The sequence below is a fragment of the Melanostigma gelatinosum genome (assembly GCF_949748355.1).
Source record: "Melanostigma gelatinosum genome assembly, chromosome: 19".
Taxonomy (NCBI): Eukaryota; Metazoa; Chordata; class Actinopteri; order Perciformes; family Zoarcidae; genus Melanostigma; species Melanostigma gelatinosum.
The window spans coordinates 13,989,569-14,012,728 of NC_136652.1; the positions used below are offsets into that span (position 1 = coordinate 13,989,569).

The 23,160-nt window shown below is 48.0% G+C and overlaps 1 protein-coding gene across 5 annotated transcripts in view; it reads left to right on the forward strand.

Moving 5' to 3' along the window:
* utrn (utrophin) overlaps positions 1–23,160 on the forward strand; it is a gene marked incomplete at both ends in the record, with an annotated part of 159,242 nt that overhangs the window by 79,910 nt on the left and 56,172 nt on the right. For all 5 annotated transcript variants that reach the window (XM_079290349.1, XM_079290348.1, XM_079290351.1 and 2 more), the window contains 2 exons: positions 20,148–20,320; positions 21,583–21,739. In XM_079290349.1, the coding sequence (XP_079146475.1) occupies positions 20,148–20,320; positions 21,583–21,739 (330 nt within the window). The remainder of the gene's footprint in view (positions 1–20,147; positions 20,321–21,582; positions 21,740–23,160) is intronic.

Here is a 23,160-nt window from a genome sequence, read left to right on the forward strand (position 1 = left end):
ACAACTTTTCGACCCATTAAAAGATAATGTTTACATAAACCTATCATGAGCTAGACTGTCTGGCTTCACAGACATGATGCTTGTCTACAGTATGTCACTATTCAACTGTTAGATTCATATTTATTGGTAACAGCACCTGGTTGTCTCAACTGTTATCCCCCCCACTGAGTGAATAGGGTTTTCAAACTGATTGTTTGTCAGATTAATGATAACCTGTCTCCCCCGCTCTTAATCGCCTGCAACGGGCCACATCGCTGACGTTTCGCCTCGTCTTCTTGAGTACGTAGGCGGTTACATTGTTTGTCGGGGCCATCAGGCAGGACAACCAAACTAATGTTTGGAGTTATTCCAGCCCAGTGAATGTGCAGAACTCAGTTTGTGCCTCAGTTGACGTGTGACAGAATCCGTCTCATTAGCATTCGGAACAGTGTGTAAGGGTTGTGTGGGGTGATGAAGCATATCTACTGCAGGCAGAAATCTTTAATTGCATGAATCTTTGAATATGTTTGATGACATCTGCATCGCCCTCTAGCTCATCCAGACAAAAGGAGTTTATTATGGTCTGTTAAGGAGTGCTGAGGCATTATTATCGTTCCTAAATAGAACCTATCTAAGTATTTGGCAAACATTATAACGGACAGCTTTGGAGATTCTTACTCGGACGTTATGTTGGGGAAAAGGTTTTGCTTGTTGGTAGTTTTGAGCGCTCAGGAAAGCTGCTGCAGGCTGCCAGGGACTGCAGAGCCGTGAGGCAGCTGGTGTTAAAACTCAAACTCTAGCGGAGGTGTGCATGCTGCTGAAAAGTGGAAAAAAAACGATAAAAGGTTCTTTCAAGTGGTCCCGATTCCTCCTCTGGAGGCAGTAGTCGTACAGGCACGTCTGGAGTGGAGTGTGCCGTCCTGACTTCAGGGTTTACAGTTATAGAGCCGGATCTGATCCCTGGAGAGAAACCTGATAAGGCCACGAAGACACCGAGGATGACGTAAGCTCGAGTGATTCCCCTAATTTCTGTCTCAGGGAAAGTCAATCGGGAACCACCAAGACCTGTGTTGGAGAGATGGGAATAAAATTGGGCAAAGATGATTCATTTAAGGATTCGATTTTTAAGGTGACAGGAGAGAACATTGCTTTTGTCACTGATGAAAAGAAGACATGTGTCTCTAGAGATGAAGAGCTTAGGGAGAGGAACCACCGGGAGCACAGGACGCACTTTCTCCTTTCAATTTTCTTATTTTCACCTCATGCCCAGTGGAGTTAAAGTGTCTCAGTGTTCGTCCAGAGGAATACAATTGAGCTCAGGCGTCCACGCCATGTGCTAAATTGTTGCACTGTGCAAACCATCTCCAGGGAGGAGAGTACTGTACGCGGATGACACTCATCAAAACTTGTAATGGATTCACAGTGCGAGACTGAATATGAAAACTAAAGTCATCCATATTTGTAGCATATGTGACAGCCCCCGGGGTGGCAAGGGGGTTTCACGACAACACGGACCAATAAACACAACCAGTCGGTAGATAAATGGTGCAAGTGAGGTTTTTACTGAATATAGAGAGTGGATAGAGGTAGGATAGACACTCAACAATACACTGTCCGCTTTCCAGAGGGATGGTCGGTGTTCACTTCCACGGTTCGGTGCACAACGGGTATTCCTCATACGGTCCAGGGCGCGGGCAGGAGCAGGGTAGTCGTACAGGCAGGGGTCGGGAGCCGGGCGGGTAGTCAGACGTTCCAGGGTGATCAAGGGGTAAGGCAGTTGTCTCCAATGGGTTTGCTTTTTCTCCGTCTCCTTCCACTCCTACTCTCTCCTAGTTTCCTGTGTCCGGGGCCCTTTTATAGTCCCCTCCTCCTCCTCTGATAGGGTGTGGTCGCTCCCTCGTCTCTCCTCCTCAGGTGTTGCTTGTTGGGCTGATGGTGGTTTGGCGCTCTTTTCCACTCCCTGACATGGGGGCTCCGCCTCCATGTCAGGCAATATCGTCCCTCTACCACTTCTCCTCTGAGGTTGCCCCTCCGGCTGCCACATACCCCCCCCCTTAAATCCGACCTGGGGGGAGGACTGCTCCAGGAACCTAGGGCGTCCCGTCTTGACAGGGCGTCCGCGTTTCCATGAGCGGCCCCGGATCTGTGGACAACAGAGAAAGCATACGGTTGAAGGGATAAAAACCAGCGGGTGACCCGGGCGTTATTGTCTTTTGAACGGGACATCCATACCAGGGGGCGTGGTCCGTGACCAGGGTAAAGTGTCGTCCCAGCAGATAATATCTCAACTCCCCCAGAGCCCATTTGATGGCCAAACATTCCTTCTCGACCGTGGCGTATCTCGTTTCTCTCGGTAATAATTTTCTGCTTACGTATGTGATCGGGTGCTCCTCTCCATCCCTCAGCTGGGACAGGACGGCACCCACCCCGGTCTCGGAGGCATCCGTCTGTACCACCAACGGTTGCGTAAAGTCCGGGGTCACCAGCACTGGTTCAGAACAGAGTACTTCCTTCAGCTTCTCGAAGGCGTCCTCGGTCTCTGCCGTCCATACGATCCGATCTGGCAGCCGGTTTTTTGTTAGGTCCGTCAGGGGTGCTGCAAGAGCAGAGAACTGGGGAACAAACCGTCGATAGTAGCTAGCTAGCCCAATGAATGCTCGTACCTGTTTCTTTGTGCGGGGGCGGGGCCATTCCCGGATCGCCTCGACTTTCCCTACCTGGGGCTTGACGCAGCCGCGGCCGATGGTGTACCCCAGGTAGTCAGCTTCCCGGAGGCCGAGGCGACATTTCTTGGGGTTGGCTGTCAGCCCCGCCCCTCGCAGAGCTTTCAGGACGGCTTCCAGTCTTTGGAGGTGAGCCCCCCATTCCTCCCCGTGCACGACGATGTCGTCCAGATAGGCTGCCGCGTATTCTCGATGGGGACGTAGTACCTGGTCCATCAGTCTCTGGTACGTGGGGGGGGCTCCGTGGAGACCGAACGGCAGCCTCTTATAGTGGTACAGTCCCATGGGAGTAGTGAAGGCCGTTTTTTCCCTGTCTTCGGGGGCTACTGCCACTTGCCAGTAGCCTTTAGTCAAGTCGAGGGTGGTTATGTATCTGGCCCTCCCGATGCGCTCTATCATCTCGTCCACCCGGGGCATCGGGTAGGCATCGAATTTTGAGATGGCGTTGAGCTGCCTAAAGTCATTGCAGAACCTGACTGAGCCATCGGGTTTCGGAACCAACACTATAGGGCTGCACCACTCGCTCGTCGAGGGTTCGATGATGTCGGCCTCCAGCATACTCTGTACCTCCCTCTCTATCGCCCCCCGGCGGGCTTCGGGGATGCGGTACGGCCTTAGCTTCACCTTCTTCCCGGGCTCGGTGATTATCCGGTGTTGCACCAGTGTGGTGTATCCGGGGTCCGGGGAGAACACGTCCCGGAACCGATCCACCATTTCCCGGACGTCCTGCTTCTGCCGGGGGGTCAACTCTTCTCCCACGGGTACCTCGACTGGCTCCGTTTTTCCTGGGAGGGTAGAGAGAGAGAAACAGAGCATGGCATCCCTACGCACCCATTTCTTGAGCAGGTTCACATGATAAACCTTCGTCGGGTGCCTCCGACCTGGTTGCCGGACTCGGTAGTTTACCGGCCCCAATTTCTCCATCACTTCATACGGCCCCCTCCATCGGGCTAGAAACTTACATTCCGCCGTGGGTACCAGGACCAACACCCGATCCCCTGGGTTAAACACTCGGGGTTGGGTTCCCCGGTTGTACACGCGGGCTTGGGCCGCCTGTGCCTCGGCCATGTGTTCTCGGACGATGGGCCAGAGGGATGCCATCCTCACCCTCATCTCCTCGACGTGGTCCACCATGGTGCGGTAGGGGGAGGGTTGGTGTTCCCAGGCTTCTTTGGCCAGGTCGAGTAGCCCCCGGGGTCGTCGACCGTACAGGAGCTCGAAGGGCGAGAATCCGGTAGATGCCTGGGGCACCTCTCTGATGGAGAACATCAGGAAGGGTAGCAGTTGGTCCCAATTCTTCCCGTCCTGGTCCATGGTTTTTTTCAACATTTTTTTCAGTGTCTGGTTGAATCGTTCTACTAGTCCGTCCGTTTGGGGGTGATACACCGACGTCCTCAGTTGGGTCACCTTCAGCATGCCACACAGATCCTTCATGATCCTAGACATGAACGGGGTTCCTTGGTCGGTGAGAATCTCCTCCGGTATTCCGACCCTGGAAAACAACATCACCATCCCTTGCAATGCCCTTGGTGGCCATAGAGCGTAGGGGAATGGCTTCGGGATACCGGGTGGCGTAATCCACTATCACCAGGATGTACCTGTGTCCCCGGTTGGTCTTGGGTAGTGGCCCCACTAGGTCCATCCCGATCCTGCTGAAGGGGACGGTGATGATCGGCAGGGGCACCAGCGGGTTTCTGTGATGGGGTTGTGGGGCCACTTGTTGACATTCGGGGCAGCTCCGGCAGTAATCCTCCACGGCCTTTTTTATTCCGGGCCAGTGGAACCTGGCCCTCACCCTTTCCAGGGTTTTCTCCACTCCTAGATGGGCACCTAGGATATGGGAGTGGGCTAACTGGAGGACAGAGGGTATGAAAGGACGGGGTACCAGTAACAACCTGAGGGGGGCCCCGTCCCTTATTACTACCTGGTAGAGGAGCCCGTTATAAATGGAGAAATGTGTGGGAGGGAGGTCTCTTACCCCGTCCAGTGGTCGTCCGTCTACGGCGGCCACCTGCCGAAGGGCGTGGGCTAGGTTGGGGTCCTCCAACTGGGCCGTCCCAAACCTCCCTGTGAGGGGCCCGGGTAAGATGGGCTCCTCCGGGTCCTGGGGAAACAGCCCGGCCAGCTCCTCTTCTTCGAGGGAGGGGGTATCTGCCTCCTCGGGGATGGGCGGCGCCTCTCCTTCGGGCTCACGGGGGCTGGAGGGTCCGTCGTTCTCGACGGCTGTGGCATATACGTCCTCGGGGTTGGGTTGGGTGGCCTCCACCAACGCCCGGGCCACGGCACTGGCGACTCCTTCCGATAGGGGATCGGTGGAGATCTCCTCCCCCAGCCCACAGATGGCTTTCTTCTTGTACTTTCGGTGAGGGGTCGTACCTGGTTTCACCACCAGGCTGCGCCACAGCTCCTGGAACACGGGCAGGTCTCGGCCGACCAGCACCTCTACGGGGAGTCCTTCCACTACTCCTGCAGTGCCGACGTATCTACCCCTCGTCGTGTATATCTCGAGGGCGGTGGTGGGGTATTCGCGGGTCTCCCCATGGATGCACGTGACCGCTCGGGTGCCGGTTAGGAGCGGGTACTGAGCAAACGTAGGTCTCACCAAGGTAATAGCGCTCCCGGAGTCCACCATCGCGGAGGCGTCGCGGCCGTTTACTTTGACCGGGGTGAGGGGCATGTGGTCCTCGTGAGTGGCCCAGCATCCGGTAATCAGTCCGCATGGGCGACTCCCCTCACTGGCCGTGGGCATGGGTGCGTCCTGGCGGTGAGGACATTCCCAGGCGATGTGCCCGATCTCGCCGCAGTGGTAGCACCTCCTCTCTTCCGGTCCAAACGCCGGCCGACGTCGGGGAAAGCCTGGGGGAAAGGAGGGAGACACATAGGTAGTTTCCTCCGTTCTCATCTTTTCTTTGCGGGTGGACCCCTCCACTTTCGGGTTTCTTCCCCCACGCACTAACGCTTGTGCTGCGTGGTAACCCTCCATGATCTCTACCAGTTCCTCGAGGTTGCGGGGGTTTCTCTGGCCGGCCAATTTTTTTGCCTCATACGGGAGGGATCTAAGGAATTTGTCCATGACGACACGATCGGTGGGCGACACCTCGGTTGGCTCTGCGTGCAGCCAGGCCGTCGTAATCCTCTTGATCTCATGCATCTGGGCTCGCGGAGAAAGGGAGGTGTCATATGTCCATTCATGAAATCGTTGTGCCTTTATTAACAGCGTGACCCCGCATCGCTGTAACGCTTCCGCTTTCAACACCCGGAAGTCAACTTTTCCAGCGCGCTCTAAGTCCTGATACGTTACTTGCGTTTCGTTGATCAAAAAGGGGGCTATCAACTCAGCCCAGTGCTCTTCTGGCCATTTTTCCCGGAGTGCCGTTGTCTGGAATATCTGAAAAAACACTTCAACATCGTCAGCTGCCGTCTGCTTGAGAAGGAAGCGCGCTGGGTTGGCTTTCTCCACGGTACGTTGCTCCTGTTGTGTCTGTAACATGCCCTTGATTTCGCTTTGCATCGCCTCCGCGCGTTCGGTTTGTACCTCCATATACTTCTCCATGTGTACTTGCTGTTGGTATTGTTGTTGCTGCTGTGCTTGGAGGATTTGCATTTGTACTTGCATGGCTTGTTCGTGGCGTTTTTGGGTTTCCTGGTTGCTAGCGATTAGCCCCGCTAGCAGCTCTTGAAATGGCACCGGGGTGGCCATGCTTACTGGGTCGGTCGGTCTATCGGTCAGTGTTGCCAGAACCGGACTGTTCCCACATTCTCCACCAAATTGTGACAGCCCCCGGGGTGGCAAGGGGGTTTCACGACAACACGGACCAATAAACACAACCAGTCGGTAGATAAATGGTGCAAGTGAGGTTTTTACTGAATATAGAGAGTGGATAGAGGTAGGATAGACACTCAACAATACACTGTCCGCTTTCCAGAGGGATGGTCGGTGTTCACTTCCACGGTTCGGTGCACAACGGGTATTCCTCATACGGTCCAGGGCGCGGGCAGGAGCAGGGTAGTCGTACAGGCAGGGGTCGGGAGCCGGGCGGGTAGTCAGACGTTCCAGGGTGATCAAGGGGTAAGGCAGTTGTCTCCAATGGGTTTGCTTTTTCTCCGTCTCCTTCCACTCCTACTCTCTCCTAGTTTCCTGTGTCCGGGGCCCTTTTATAGTCCCCTCCTCCTCCTCTGATAGGGTGTGGTCGCTCCCTCGTCTCTCCTCCTCAGGTGTTGCTTGTTGGGCTGATGGTGGTTTGGCGCTCTTTTCCACTCCCTGACATGGGGGCTCCGCCTCCATGTCAGGCAATATCGTCCCTCTACCACTTCTCCTCTGAGGTTGCCCCTCCGGCTGCCACACATATTTGTAGCAAAAAAAATGTACTCCTGCTGAGACAGAGTCAGATGCATTCTAAATCTGATGGGTACACTGGATATCAGGGATTACATACCATAAAAGGAGTCATTTCACTCAACAATAGCACATGGTTAGAAATAGCAGCATGCAGTGTCGACGTTATGACAGGAACACAAGTGGAGAGAGAGCTATATGAAGAGCAACGTTGAGGGAAGCAGTGCATCGGGAAGGGATGAGGACAAATGAAGACAGACCCTCCAACCAGAGTCCTGCTTGAATGATGGGTGAGGTAATTTATCTCGGCACGACAGAAAACACTGATATAGGCCGAGACAGCTCTCCTACACTAAACACTCCAGGAAGTAATGAGCCAACCGTCAGCCAGAGGTTTGGGTGAGGGGAGGGGGGGGGGGGGTTAGATATCTCACTCACCTTGCCTGAACAATAACATAACCCTGAGGGGGAGGATAGAGTAAAAAAAGAAGAAGAGTAGGATGAAATGGAGGTGCTGAAAGTGAGCGATGGAGGAGGGAGACGGGTAGAAAGTATAGTTGGCGTTAACGGGAGCAGAGGAGGAAGACGATCATGACTAAGAGAAACGCTGAAAAGTTTATCTGAGGGGTCGGGTGGAGGAGCAGGGGTGTGGATGGAGCGCATCGGCTGTATAACTCATCATACACTTATGCGCCCACTATTTCAGTGTCATCTCTTTTTCAGCACAGGTATTTCAAACTCTGTTATTGTGTATTCATTGAACGATGCCAGCTTCGTTTTCGTTTGGCCCGTTGGTATGAATCCGATAGTTGTTTGGAATCTCCCCAGGGTCTGACTGAGAAACCTAGAAAGTAATCGCAAAGCAACGCATTGGATCAGAAGGGCAGGTTTGGCATATTTTGCTGAGAAAAAAAAATATCCAGCCTGTTTCAGATTTTCCAAAAGGTAACGTTAAAAGAAAAATGTATACAGTGAGAAGACCAAATGGCCTGGGTAGCCAGCACGATGTACACCAGATATTATATCACATACTCTTATCTTACACATCATCTCATGTCACACTTTATTGGACACTCTGTGCCCAACAGGGATGTGTTCTTCTCAGTTTGTGCCGTCTCGTCCTCACCTCTGTCAGGCCAGAAGAGTCCGGTTTGAATTGTTTGCACAATCTAGTCTCCTCACTGAGTCTTCCTCCTTTGGACCATTCTTTCACCTTTAATCAAAGCCCGTCTTGTTAAATCCACCCTCAGTGTCCTCTCTGTGTCTTTTAAAACTTTTTTTAAGTGTTTTTTCTACACTGTTTTTTTTATTGCCTTTATATGACTTGACTCCAGAGGTGGAACAAACAGAAGTCCCCCAGCTGGACTCAAACCGGGGATGTTGATGTTCATGGTCAGTGCATTAAACCGTCAGACCAACAGGGCTCCCCAATCGTTGGTTGTTAAAGCAAGTTAGAAAAAGTTCTCCAATATAAAAACAGTTCCACAGCCCATGTTCTTGTATAAAGCTTTATGTCCCTAGAAATGTCTGTGGTGTACTGTAACAGCGTAGCGGTTGGCGTTTGCTTATCTTTCCCCTCAACTGCAGCGCTGTTGTTGAGTCCCACCCAGCGGCTCGTCCCTGTGGGACCCGACAGGAACTCTGTCTGTAGCATTTGGGCAGACACACACACACACACACACACACACACACACACACACACACACACACACACACACACACACACACACACACACACACACACACACACACACACACACCCCTACGCTGTGTGATTTTTGGGTCATGGAAATGGGAATCATCTGACATCAAATGGGCGCTGCTTGTTCTCTGTTTGCTGTTTCGAGTGCTTGATTCCATTGGCATGGTATTTTTTCGCTAAACAGAGACTGAGACAGAACGTGTGGGTTGTGGTATATACAGTATAATATATATCGATTTTAACTGGAATGAAGCTCTAATTCTCATCCAGACCTCATCTCAGACTCCCAGCTGGTCTATCTTTGAGATCAATAGAGCAGTTCATTGAGGGAGCACAGAAACTGTCCGATTATTTGATCTCTTAACGCTGAAAGCTGAACCTTTTTACCCGCAGGGTCACTACGACTAGGAAACTCTTCCCCCTCCATCGAACAATGTGAACCCAATAAATTGTCTCAGTGGACACCAGAGCTGAACAGCACGTATCTAGCAGAATTAATATTCCATTGATGTATTTTCCCCCCTTTTTTAAACCCACGTTGAGTCGATACAGGGCGTATATTAAAGAGGACGTGTGGGTGGTAGCGGTGCTTTTGATGGATAAGTGAGTTCACAGCAAAGTATCTGATTACCAGGTGGATTTTAGGGCTGTTATCAGAAACTACGGTGGAATGTTTTTTTTTGTTGGAGGTGGAGGGCAGAGGAGGATTTGAATATAACTCTCTCCCACGCTACCTGTTATCTCTGGTCCCGAAACACACCATTCAAATGATTGGAAAATAACCTAATAACCTGAGGTAATCCCTTGATGCCTTCGTAACTATAAACGCTTCACTTTCTGCTTCGTTTGTTTTTTTTCCCGTTGCTTTCTTGAGGGCATTGTGCCATCTGTTCTTTCCCTGATATTATTGCGGTCTCTCACTTTTTCTAAATTACCTTTTCATTCATCTTTAATGGAGGTTCATCATGATCTTCATTAGTTTCTCTCGTCTTGCTTCAGGCCAAATACCATTGCTGGTTGTTTTTTTTTAATAGTATGACAATACTAGTAATTTTCCTCGTTTTCTTTCGGCCTCTCTGTGTGTTTGGGTTACATTCTACTGTATGTGTGTTGCACGACATATTGTTAGTGTTTTAGCTTCTCTATCGTCACTCATCATCTTCCCCCTCCAACAAAGAGGTCTTAGTTATGACGCGTGATGGTCTATTATTTAGACATTAGCTCCATAACTCCTCTGTGCTTTTGTTCACACAGGGGTTCTTCTCTAGCAGGTAACAGCCCTTTGTTAGCTCAACAGTCTAATTGGTGCAGTCACGTAACCTTTCGAGGCCCCGTTCCTCCCCATCAAACTCAACAGGTGGCCCGCTCCTATCTCTGCCTGTTGTGGCGGCGACGGCAACTTCAGAAGCAATCACGTCACACAGACCTTTATTTTTTTTTGTATAGCTCCCTACGCGCTGACGGACCCCCTACCGCGGTCAAGATCTACTGTTCCCAAGAGGCACACCACTTCAAATAGCCTTGAGGACTGGGGAGAAAGGGGAAGAGATGCCCTGCTGGAGTAAAGCAGTGATAAAAGGAAAGAAATCTTTGAACACTGGTGAAGAGCAGGCTGATAAGAACTCACAGGGCCCCACAGCAGGCATGTCTGTTTAAAATCCAGTCAATTCAGCAAGTTTATTTTCCTCAAAATGTAGTGAGTGGAAATCGTTTTACTTGAAAGGGTGTGTTATCCAGGAATTCATTATTCCCTGTCGTTTTTTGGAGACCTCAGTTTCAGTTTTGAACTGTTAGAAGTTTCAACACTTAAGATTTTTATGAAATCGAACCTGGTTTTGATACTGTTTACGATCGGCAAAAGGCATTCCATGTATTTACGTTACCTCTCCATATGATAAGTTGTTGTTTTTTTCCGGCGGGGACTTAAATTGCACAAGGTTTTCATAGGAAATGCCTTATGTGTGCAATCCAGCATTGCTGGTTGTAGTTTTACCCCAATTATGTCTGCCTTCAATGTTTCCTTTTCCCTTTCCCCACGTTCGCTCTCATTCTGGAACGAGTTCTGTCTGCTCTGTGTTTTGCCTCATTATTTGGCGTTTTTTTCAATGCTGCGTCTGGCATTTTCCTAGCTTCCCTCTCGAATGCGTGCTGAAGATCATGCACCTGGTTGATACGTTTTTTTTTTTATAGAGGTTGACACCCTGAAACGTCTCGCACACATCAAAATAAGAAAACGCCGGAAGAGGACGGGGTCTCTGCAGACACTCATAAGTGACGATCGAGAGAGATTATTTTCTTTTGAGTTTAATTGTATTGCAGGAAACTCCAACACATTGTGCCTTGAAGTTATTGCTAAAATAAAAAAATTCTCCTGCTGCTCGTTCAGATTAACATCATTCATTAAACAGTAAGCAGTCACAAGCGCTGACTGTTGGTGCGGCCTCTTGCACACAACCCCAAAGCCACCTTTGTTCCTCTCCTGCACAAGGATGAGTGTCGAAGAGCCTCTGCATTTCACCTCAATCTTTAGGGCATCTACAAAGTGTCTTGTAGACACACAAAAACACAGAAGGCCCAACAGAATCAATAGCTGATTATCAGGCAACAGTACACAGCGCTCCCAATTTCCCTGTTCCGGAGTTACATATGAATTTCAGGATGAACCTTTTCTTACTTATGATTACAAGGATGACTCGCGGTCCATTATTGGATCCCTGGAATAAGTTATTCGTGATGTGTGTGTGACCTTTGACTCCAAGTTTTCTTCTGTAATAGCAGCTCTGTCACAGCAGCACTGGTCAGCTGTCAATGGACACGCTTTCTAAAGTGCACATTAACAATTCGCCGACTCGGGGAAATGTTTTACCGCTTTGACTTTGCTGTTGGCATTGTGCTCGTTTCCATTGCACTGTACTCACTCTTGTTTTTTTTGTTTTTTTAAGGAGTTCATGTTCAGTTCAGGAGTGCATTTGGAGTTGTGTTGACGTACAAAAGTTGAGATTTAGACGGTAAATCCTTCACTAGAGTCACGTGGACAGCCGTCGTCTGATAAAAGCCCTCTGGCAGTGTGAGCCCAGCACTGAGATATGAAGAGTATAAATATACACACACACAACTTACGCGTTTCAAAATTGGTATGTCCGATGACTCTTTTCCTGGGAGACGCAGAGGATGTGAAAACGTCATGCGGTTGACGCACACATGCTGTTGAGCGGCACCATTTTGTCAATGCTGTTCCATCTACCGCACTATTTCCCTCCATTCTTCCTCCTACCCACCATTCAAACTGAGCGCTGCGCTAACCTTGTGGCGACAAAAGCAAAGAGTCTTCAGGTTGTGACGACTGAAGCTGCTATTCGCTCTGTGATCGCGTCGAGAAAAAAAAGAAGATCAAGGCGTACGTTATGGAGTGATTAAAGACCTACTACCACAGCAAAGGTGACTAAATAATAAAGTGTATGTTTACTTTTGAATGAAGAGCACTCGTGCCCCGTAACACACACGAAGAGCGCTTTCAACTTTGCACACCCACTGTGATTTGTTCCACAGTTTGACTTGCTTGTTGTACCGCCGAATGAGCGGCAAAGAAGAACCGCTCCAGCTACTCTGTCTGCCAGTGACACACACACACACACACACACACACACACATGCTGTGTATACAAACAAAGTCAGGGCCCTAATCTCCCCAGATGGGTGCTGCCCTCCTAACAGGAAGAGGAGTGTCAGTGATAGCCTTGGGGCACAGGAAGTGACTTCACTGGATGTGGCCTGTTTGTGAGAATTATGGTGGAATGCTGCAGCTACATTGATTTTTTTTGTCTGACACTAAATTGTAGAGGTAGGAAGTCCGGATTAGACGGGATGAATCTTAAGTGATCCGACTGGGGAACAGCCTCAGAGCGTTACCGTGGCGGCCGGGTCCTCCTGTGAACTCTGGCTCTGGGTGTACTTGTGTGTCTGTGTTTGTTCACTGTGGTGTTCATTTGCTCTGTTTGTGATCTTGCTGATATGGTTGCACAACTTTATTTAGACGGCACGGCCTCTGCTCCCTCTCGACATCATCGGAGACAGCAAACCTCCTCTGCTGTTGCTCTTTGACTCGTTCACATTTTCCCTTTTGGCAGTTTTCTCTTGAGTCATTATTTTTTGAAGCCAAACTGCTTGTTAGTGAGACAAGGTAAGCTGCATTTGAGGATTGGGCAAATACACATTCTCGTCTCTTGGTTTTTTCTTTTGTTCCCACAGTTCCCTTTGAACAGTGTCTCTTCTGAATTGACTTCTGTTAGTGGATGAATACAAATGGCCTCCCGTTTCATAATTGTTTATTACATAAAGCCATCGAGCACAACCTGGATTGTTGGTCCAAGATGTCTGTTATTAAAGCAGCAATATTTTACTTTCAGCAGAAGAGGAATATTGATTTGTGCAGCTTTGAAGGTTTGCGTAAAGAGCACTTCTTTGTCAGATTTGAAGGCCACAATGTCTCGATGCAGCACGTAGCCTCTGCAGATAGAGAAGTCGAGCGACCACAGCCGTGATGGAGAGCACAGAAAGAACGGGCTTTTGACTCAGCTGACCTGTGCAAAATGTTACGCTCCGATGTCTGTTCTTCCACTCTGTTGCCCTGATTTTACGTCGCATAAATTGTAGTTTCCAATAAAAAATTCCCAACCTTTCCTTTCCTCTCCTTCCTTCTCTCAGCTTCTTAGTAATTGTAGGCAGATAGACCATCTTTCAGTTTTCTTTTCCGTCTCTTTTGACTCCTCACTATTTATTTTTCCTGTTACATACAAGCGTTACTCGTCGTCACTGCCTCTCTCTTCTCAATCAGTCCATTTCTTTCCTGAGGGATTGGAACCATTCCATTCTTACCCCTGTAATGGTCCTAATCCGCTCAGTGTAGTAATGTAGCCCAACGTTAACCCCCGACGTCCTGCCTTACGCTCCACACATGTGCGTGTTTGCAATCTTAATAAGTGTCTTGTTTGTGTGAATGAGAGAAGTTGCTTGCAATATGTCCCTCGGTAAGCCAAAATTGCCAAACATGTTGCACAAAAAGGTTGTTTCATCTCTTTTTTTTCTGCTTAATCTCAGCTTCCACTCATTGTTGAATTAGTTACGCTTGTCAAATGTGCCAATTCCCACCAGTTAATTTCACATCCTTCGCTGGAAAGCCATCAAATAGTATATATTTGTCGGGCGCAGGTCAACAATGCTGTTTAAGGGGCTCGAGTATGTAAATCTTTTGAATTAGCTAAGCGCACTTCAAAGTCTTTCTCTTATGAATATGCAACGTTGTATTGTATCTTTTCTTCTTTTTTTTTCCCTCGGTCGACAGCCATCTGTCTGTGTGTCTTTGATGCACACCACATGTCTACCCTGCTGTTCAAAATGCCAACACACACCCTCACACAAACTGGCAACACAAAGACTTCCACATATAGGTTTAACATATGGAATACATTTTAATGATATACTTGCATCTCTTTTACATGTTATTAATAGACTCGTTTCACGCATTCGGCCTTTGTTCTGTCGCAGGAACCACAGCGCTCTCTTAATGCAGTCCTCTGCAGGCTGATGGTATTCACATTATGGGATCTGAGCCGTAACGGGCTTCGGTAGTTCAGTAGTTCCGAGTTCAGAGTTAAAATTTTAAATAGGAGCTGTCAAAGAAAGGTGTTGAACATTGATTAAAATGCATGAATAATGTCCTCTGTACAGAAGATTATGTCTGCCCTGTCCTTTATTCTTTTGACAAAACAGACATATGTTCGTCACCCCTGAGCCAGACACGTAGAACGTTCCACTAGTGGAGCTCTGCTCACTTGGCCCTCTGCCCTCACTTTCTTTATTTTAACTCTCCCAGACACACTTTCCTTTATTTTCTCCTGCCATCTTGCATTTGCACTCTGCTCAATTGTCCCTTTTATCACTTCCATCTTTGTGCCATTCTCACATTTGAATCATTTTATAACAACTAAATACCATGTAAAGTTTTTACTCTAAACTTCCCTCTCTACACCATGCTCTCTGCCCATACAGGCCTCAGGAAGTGGGTGTGTAGTGTGTTGAGTTAGTTTAGGGGGGGGGAGAGAGAGAGAGAGAGGCAGGCAGGCAGACAGGGAGGGGAAAGGGAGGATACTGATCAAAATAATAAACAGCTGTGTGAAAGAGTGGGGCCAGTGGGCAGAGAGAGCGAGAGGAGAGAGGGATGTGGACACCAGTACGAGTGTTTGCTTGACCCCCTAAGGAACAAAAAGCCAAAGAAGAAACGTAACTTATTTTTCAGAAGTTTCCTCGTCCCACTGGGGGGGGGGAGGGGGGACAGCGAACAGGATGACAAACGAATCAACCTCTCCTCCCTCTCAAGAGGCAAAGAGGAGATAATCGGCAGCGCTTCGACTCAAAGAGGCTGAAGAGTTAAGACTACCGAGCCGGGATCGAGACGCCAAGTCCTGAGGCAGCTGCCTGCGAACACGTGGCTCCAGGAGAAGAAGGAGGCATTCTTTGACTAAGTGGCCCAGTCATGGAAGTGATTATGAGGGTGTGATAGAGTGAGACCAGACCGGGGCTGGAGACCCGAGGGGAGTGGGTAGCAAGGCAGACACTGAGGTGACTCTGTCTCTTTGAGACAGAGTCACCCGTTACCTTTCACGCAGGGGAGCGAGAGGGCGAACCATGTGCCTCTTTGTGCTGCTCCTCTTGAACCGTGCGGACTTGTGTGACTGGCAGGAATAGAGTGCTTTTCATCCGAGTAATTGAGAGCAAATTCCGCAGCCCTGCTCTGAGTCTGACTGCCGGACATCGTGTACACAGCTTCCTTCATGCCCAGAGGGGAAGTGCAGGAAGGGAAGTACGGCGAAGTTGAAGGAGAGAGCTGGACCTGTCCTCGGCCATTCGGAGGTCTACATCAGGCGGCCCGGCCCTAAAGACATGAAACGTTATCTCCCTTTTGCAGACGTCCACCCGAGATTTGTTGGATTCCTCTCCCAGTTTTAGTGGCCCATTCCTGGCCAGAAGAAGTCAGCTGTCAGCCTCCAGCCTCTACGTTGTCCCGCCTACAGTGGCACCAATCGTCCCGTTAATCCTAGTCCCAGCTCTGAAGCATGACTGCAGGGTAGCTGTCACCCCAACTCTTGAGCATTGCTGCCTTTCCAAAGAGGATGCTACGAACATGTGGCGGGATTGGGCGAGCACACACACCGCCACGCATGCCCAAGTGCTGCCAGCGGGTGTGTGAATTGCCTGTTTTGGGACTGCGAATCGACTTTGACCCTCTTGCTTTTGAATTCTTTACAACAGCCGGGTTTCTCTGTGGTTGGATTGAAGTTTGTTCCTACTTTGGATTTAGTATTGATCCCAGCCTTGACGTTGAAGGTATCTGTTTTGACCAGAACCACTGGAGGACTTACCTGCCTGCGCTGACTCCTTGCCGACCTTCGATCTGTTCGACAGTAGAGAACATGTAGACGCCGGAGGGAGCGGGAGGAGTCTGTGCACACGCTCCAATATGATTGGCTTGAACTTCAGCTTGCAGGAGCTGCTCAAAAAGCTTGAACAGGTATATGTTTCCTGGTCTTGGGGTGTATTTTTGGTCTCACAGTGGCTTCTAAGTCTTTTTAACACCATGAGTACAAGCACAGCCACCATTGATTCTCCGTCTCTCGTGTTTGTAGTTGTGGACCTCATGTATTCAGCTTCATAAGGTCTCAACAGTCATTATTGCACTCATTAAAATGGTATAATCAGTTCTGGCCTGCTTTGCTAGGTATTAGAGAGCGCTACCATGCGGAGAGAGAGTATAGAATGAGACCCAGAGCTTTGAGTTCGGTCTAATTTGTCAAAGCAAACCTTTACAGTAATTGTGTTAATAAAGGCTAATGACAAACATGGCTTCGCCCAGTAAGGGTCCTTGTTGTTTGTCGATGTGAAATACATATTTTAGGCAAAAGTATCACCAAAAGGACATTTTGTTGAGGTGTATTTTACCTCAGCCACAGCTTAACTGTGTGTTTAATGCTTTTATTCTTCATAAAGCTCTAAGTAGTAGTTTTAACCTCGGTTAAAATTAGAGAGTGTGTCACTTCTCAGCTGCGCTCCAAGCAGCAGCCCGCTGCCAACAAAAATCTTTATCACTCATTAAAGTCTGCATGCGATTCAGAACCCATTAACTTTCAATCTCCCTCCCCGAGTCAGTGGTTCAGTTGAGTCAGTAGCTGTCCGTTTGTGATGTGTATGTATGAGTGCTTTTTATATTTGATGTTCATATATCATGTCGTCATTGTCTTCAGTGTCTTCACGATGAGCCGAAAGCTGTTTGAGTTCATTTCTATCAACAAGCCCATGAACACGTCATAGGATAGTGGCAAACAGAGACTTTTTGAAGCTGACACGGTGACCTGTGGCACACAGATGTTTTCTGTTTTGGTCGTGTGTGTGTGTGTGTGTTAAAGAGCAAGAGACAGAAAGTGATCCATTACCACACTTAAGCCCCCCGGGACACACACTGACATACATAAACCGCTGGCTCAAAGTAGTCTTTCAGTGGGTGAAATGAAATTTAAAGGGAGCTTTGTAAATGAATATATATGTGCCTCTGTATGCCCACACAGTCTGCGTGCCTTCTGTGACGGTGTGAGAGCGTGTGCTGGTGTGTGTGCAGTCAGGATTACGTCCAGTGGAAGTAGAAGCGCTAAAGACAACGGAAAGGGAAGCACTTTGGGTAATGACTTGAAACACGGCCAGTTGGCTGAGTGACAGAATGACTCCGTCTTTCACTCTTTTGTCTGTCCTTCATCTTTCTTTTTCTGTACGTCTGTCGTTCTTACTGTGTCTTTCTCCTTCTGCTTGTCTGTCTCTCTCACTCTTCCTCTCTTCTAACCTTTTACTAAGAGTCATTTGATTTGTCAAAAAGCCAGCGGGTGATTATCCTCGCAAATCACAGTGGAGGGATTTGCTTCAGCCTTCAGTAAATGGCAGCGCGGTGCCACGGATGACTGTGGTAATTGATCGTTGTTTTGAGAGAAGTCTGGTTCTACTGTAACTGGATTGTGTTTTGTCCGTTCATTTGTTCAAGAACACAGTTTACGGAGAAGCGGAGCTGTGTGGTCACACGGTCCGCTTTACTGTGCACATGGTGTCATGTGCAGCTAACCTGCATCCACTCTGTGTCCCCCATGTGATGTGCAGCATCCTCAAATCCCTTCAGGGAGGCTAAAGTAGAGGAGAAGTCCCAGCGTGATATCAGTGGAGTACAACACATGCAAAGTCAAATCTGGTCTGCACACGAGATGCAACAACAGCAATACTGATACCGGACATCGGTCCAATGCTGACTCAAATTGCTGGATCCGGTATAATAATATAATAATAATAATAAAATGTATTTATAGAGCGCTTTTCACAGACAAAAAAAATCACAAAGTGCCTAAGTGCAGAAATTAAGAAGCATAAAAAACACAATGTGACCATAGGGTCAATAAATCACATATTTCAGGAGCAGGTCTAGGACAGCCTAAAAAGGTGGGTTTTGAGCTGTTTTTCAAAGGTATTCACGGAATCTGCGAGGCGTAGAGTCGCAGGCAGAGCATTCCAGAGCCTCGGCGCCACTGCCTCAAAGGCTCGGTCACCACGGCTCTTAAATCGTGTGCGTGGAACTGACAGAAGACCTGGAGCGTTTGACCTGAGAGTGCGGGCGGCTGAATATGTGACAATATGCTCATCTGTATCGGATACCATTATTTTAATGAATAACAATTCAGTGCATTTATATTGTTTTATATTCCTTTGTTACCTGTTGTTTTACAAACTTGGAAAGCTATGTTATCATGGAGCCGGATGTTGCCTTTCACATAAAGGAATGGTCACTTCCACACAGTGAGGCACACAGCGTAGTCATTAAACACGGGTATCGGATTGATATACTCTGTGTCGATACCCAAAGACCAGATGTCGCTTTCGGTGTTGGAGCTGAAAAAGTCGGATCAGTGCATCCCGAGTCTGCACTTGCCGACAGGCTCCCTAGCTGGCGTGAACACGACTCTCCAGCATCGCAGCTCCAGTCACTTTTGCGCGTGTGTCCGACACAATCGTTCTCATGGTGTCTCCGCCTTCATTTAATAGCCTTGAATCCCTTGCTGGTAGGTATGTTTGTGTCTATTTGTATGATAATGGGGGTTTCCATTACTGTATGCTCTCTCTAATATATGTTATCTGCATGAGTAAGTATGCGAGTACATAAGTATATTGCTATTCGTGTGATTTGGCTGGTGATTAACAGTCACTTGTTCCAGGCACATTGGTTTTACAGAATTCAATTTGCAAACTTCACTTAATTTACTGATTTGTGAAAGCGGAGTGCACTCTAATTGCCTCTTCATACTCTGTTGGTAATTGTGAATGCATTTTAATGTTGCAGAGACTACAAGGAAACGGCGCAGCAGCGTTCCTTTCATTTTCCCAGATAAGGCAGTTTGACAGGAATTGTAAAAAGAAATGCTTGATTGAGTTCAGTAATTTCCAATCTGTAATTCAACAATGTGATGGATACACGAACAACAACCTGCAGGCACTGAAGATGGGTCATTTCACACACAATGACCACAATATCTTGCATCACCATACTATCTATGCTATATGTCTCATTACGCTTCTCTTATCTGCTCTCATTTCTTCCCATTTGCAAATCTGTCTCTGTGCTGCAGGCAGTGTTACCCTCATCCGTGTGGTATTGGAGTCATTTCTATATCTGTAGTTCAAATGGGTTGAACTGAAGGGAGTCCCACCAGAGAGAGAGAGAGAGCGAGAGAGAAAATGGAGCAGTTTTACACATCTAAAAATAAAACATTTGACAGGATCCTCTTCTTGCGTCATCCCCCCTTGTGGTTCCGCCCTCACACACAAACACTAACGCATACCCACTAACGCAGACACACACAATCGCAGTGTTTTGGAATAGCACTGCAGTACACTAGTATTGGATACTGTATCTCAGCATCAAATGATCAAAGCTTGATTTGGTGATGCTCTGGTTTAACCCTATGCAGCATTAGCATGGAGGCAGACATTGCCGAGGGACTTGCTCGGGTAGGCCTTGGAAGTCAGTGAAAGGGTAGAAGCTAAGATCTTCTTAGTCGGAGTCAAAAAGTACCGTGAGGACATTTCATAAAAATATAAACTTCTCTGCCCCCTGGAAATGTGTGAACTCCCTCAAGATCAGTCCTTCACGACAAAATCCAACGTTATTTCCGGTTCTTCAACACTCAGCTGTTACAGCCTGGAAGACTCTGATGTCCACACTGTGGATGATTTTGTGATAAACCTGCTTGACTGACTGAGACTTCAGTTTACCTGAAGAAATGGGTCACTTGTGACAATTCTTTTTTTTGTCTGTGTGTTTGCAGGACATCCAGGCTGAGATCGATGCCCACAATGACATCTACAAGAGTGTGGATGGAAACAAGTCGAAGATGGTCAAGGCTCTGGGCAGCTCGGAGGAAGCTGTGTTCCTCCAACATCGACTGGATGACATGAACCAACGCTGGAGCGACCTGAAGACCAAATCCGCCAACATCCGGTCAGTGAAACTTCATCCAGTGCTTACAAGTTTGTTTGCTCCAGTGTTCGTGGTCAAGCAGCATGTCTTGGATTCATGGAAAACCACATGTAATATTTAAATAGGTTGTTGTGTTTCCGGTCAGCTGTATGGATACAGTAGCTCCTGTGTTCCACATGTCTGCCGTGAAGCACAGGGATGAGATACAGCTCCAAAAGGACATCATGGCTGCCACAGTGGCACATCAACTTGTGAGGACAGAGACAATGCCGTGTCAGCTGCAACCGTGGCATAAATAAATAAGATTGGCGATGCAGAGGGTGAAGAAAGTGAAGGTGGAAGTGAAGTTGACAGGGCCAGATGGAGATGAAGACAACAAGGACGAGGGGAGGCTGGAGAGAAGCAGCAGAAGAGCGCAACAAAGCTTCAGGGGCAAGGAGAGAGGCTGGAGAGGGAAGGGAGGGGAAATAACAAAAGGTGCAGGAAAGGATTCTTCCCTGGAAAGTCCTTGGGTCAAGTTCAAGCAGTGCAGACGTAATGTTCCACAGGAAGACAAGCGGGAGAAAAATAGACAGTGAGAGATCTGTGTGTGTGGGAGATGGGGCACCAGGTTTGTTGATTGTTTAAATATAGCCCATTATGCCTTAATTGCAGTACATGTGTAATTATGGCTAACTCAGCGAGCGGCAATAGGAGGTCTCTGTACACTGTGTTCAGAAACATTATGCCGAGAGTGCTTATCAACACATATTGCACGCATGCTACCACCCACACACTGAGCGTCGAACTTGTGTTCCCCTTCATGAATAAAATCTACCACTGGAGTGGTCAGGGATCCGGTTTTTACAGGGCTTCTGTCGTAATGAAGTTGTTTTCATTGATTTCTTCTTTTATGTTTTCATAAGCTATGAACTTTTTTAAATCATCAGCTTCCTGGTTCTTGCTTTGAAGAAGGTCTCTGACCAAAAGCTTGCTATATAAAAAGATGTTGCACCGATTTTAGTGCGAGGATGCTTTTTCTGATTTAAGAGTCTATAGCTCCAGCATCTCAGCAAGTCTGATACCGGGTGAGCTGTGCTCTATTCTTTATATAATCCGTTTCTTAAAAATAAAAGAATGAGTGTCAATACTTCTGTATCAATAAATCAGCCTACATTTCTGCTCCATGTGTGTCTCTTAAACATCCAGTTTTATGTCTGCACAAGACTGTACAGGCTTCAACAGTGAGAGTTTCAAATGCACACAGTATAATAACAGCGGACGCGGTCGGTGTATGTTGGCAGAGCCCATCTGGAGGCGAGTGCTGAGCGCTGGTCTCGTCTGCTGGGCCTCCTGGAGGAGCTGTGGAGGTGGATCTGCACCAAGGATGACGAGCTGGCCAAGCAGATGCCCATCGGAGGAGATGTCCCTATTCTGCTGCAACAGCAAAACCACTGCACGGTACGTTCTGTTGCCACAGGCAATGCTCCTGTCACTCTGGACTACATTCATCATACCTTGTACCCCCTTTGTTTCCTTCAACTTTCCTAAAAGTTGAGTTGTTGAGGTTTTCCCAGATGAGAAAGCGTTTCTACTGCATAGGTTTACATTTTTGCAACCATGTATTAAAGGCCCTTCTTTAATGTGCTATCGAGGAGTTTAACCTATTTTAAAGCCTTTCTTAAAGGCTCTTTGGTGTGTGTACTGACTTGCCTCAACAGAGCAGTTTTTATTAGGCAGAATAAATAAATACACCTGTGTGAGTTTACGGGGCATTTAAGTCTAAAGGCAACTGGATGAGAATTTAAATAAGCATCATGTCGATAGCTTTACTAGGACTTAATTATATTTGACTGCTAATGACTCAGTTTAATAGAATTAAGCCATCATTCAATCTTATGATCTGTGCCGTCCTGCTTAATTGACAATGACTCTGTTTCCAGACTGGACCAGGCGACACAATGCTGGATTAGTCTCGCTAAAAGAAATCTTGCGCTCTACCTATAACCTGTAATGATCCAGACCGAAGATGATAATCCAGGCAGTTGAACAGTATTTTATAGTGCTGGTGCAAGTGCTCATGTAGCCACTGTATTGAGTGTCTACACAAGTGCCAAACGGGACGGACTGAAACCACAAGAAGACACTGTTACCATAAAGCAGGAGCAGTAATCACCCCGACATTATTTACATTAGGCCGGTCAGCGTGGTGGCTGCAGTACGTTTAGCTGAAGTACAGATTGCAGCAGTCAAGCAGAACCACAGCGGGATGCGTTTCCGCTCCGTGGTTGATAATCAGCAGTGTTATTATGGTCACTCGGCAGTCAACGAGCACAAAGCTTGTATCAGCGCAGAGTTAAAGACCAATATCAAAATGACTCCCACACAATCAGTGTTCCTTCTGTTCCATTCCTAGAAATATTGTTATTTATCACTCATTTCACATCATAGCATTCATTCTAACGAGATCAATATCCGTTTGTGCCGACCCAGTCGCACCTTTGTCCATACTGCTATTTGTCATCCGTGTTCCCCACTGTATTATTTATTGTAACCACTGGTTATTGTGATAGTGCATTGGCGTGTAATTGCTTTCTGATAGATGACTAACCCCGCGGCTACTGTTTACTCCCAGTCTGCTCGCCGCTACTACTGTTGATGTCGCTCTTCACATCGTAATGCGTTTCTCCGCACTCTGTTCACCACGCTATTATTTTGTTCCCCAAAATGCCTCGAGAGTTAATACACGTGTTGTTTGTGCGTGGGCGCAGGATCACACCCGCACTAAGACAGATCAACAGACCCTGGCCCTCTGGGGGACACACACACACACACACACACACACACACACACACACACAACTCATCTGTGTGCATACCGTA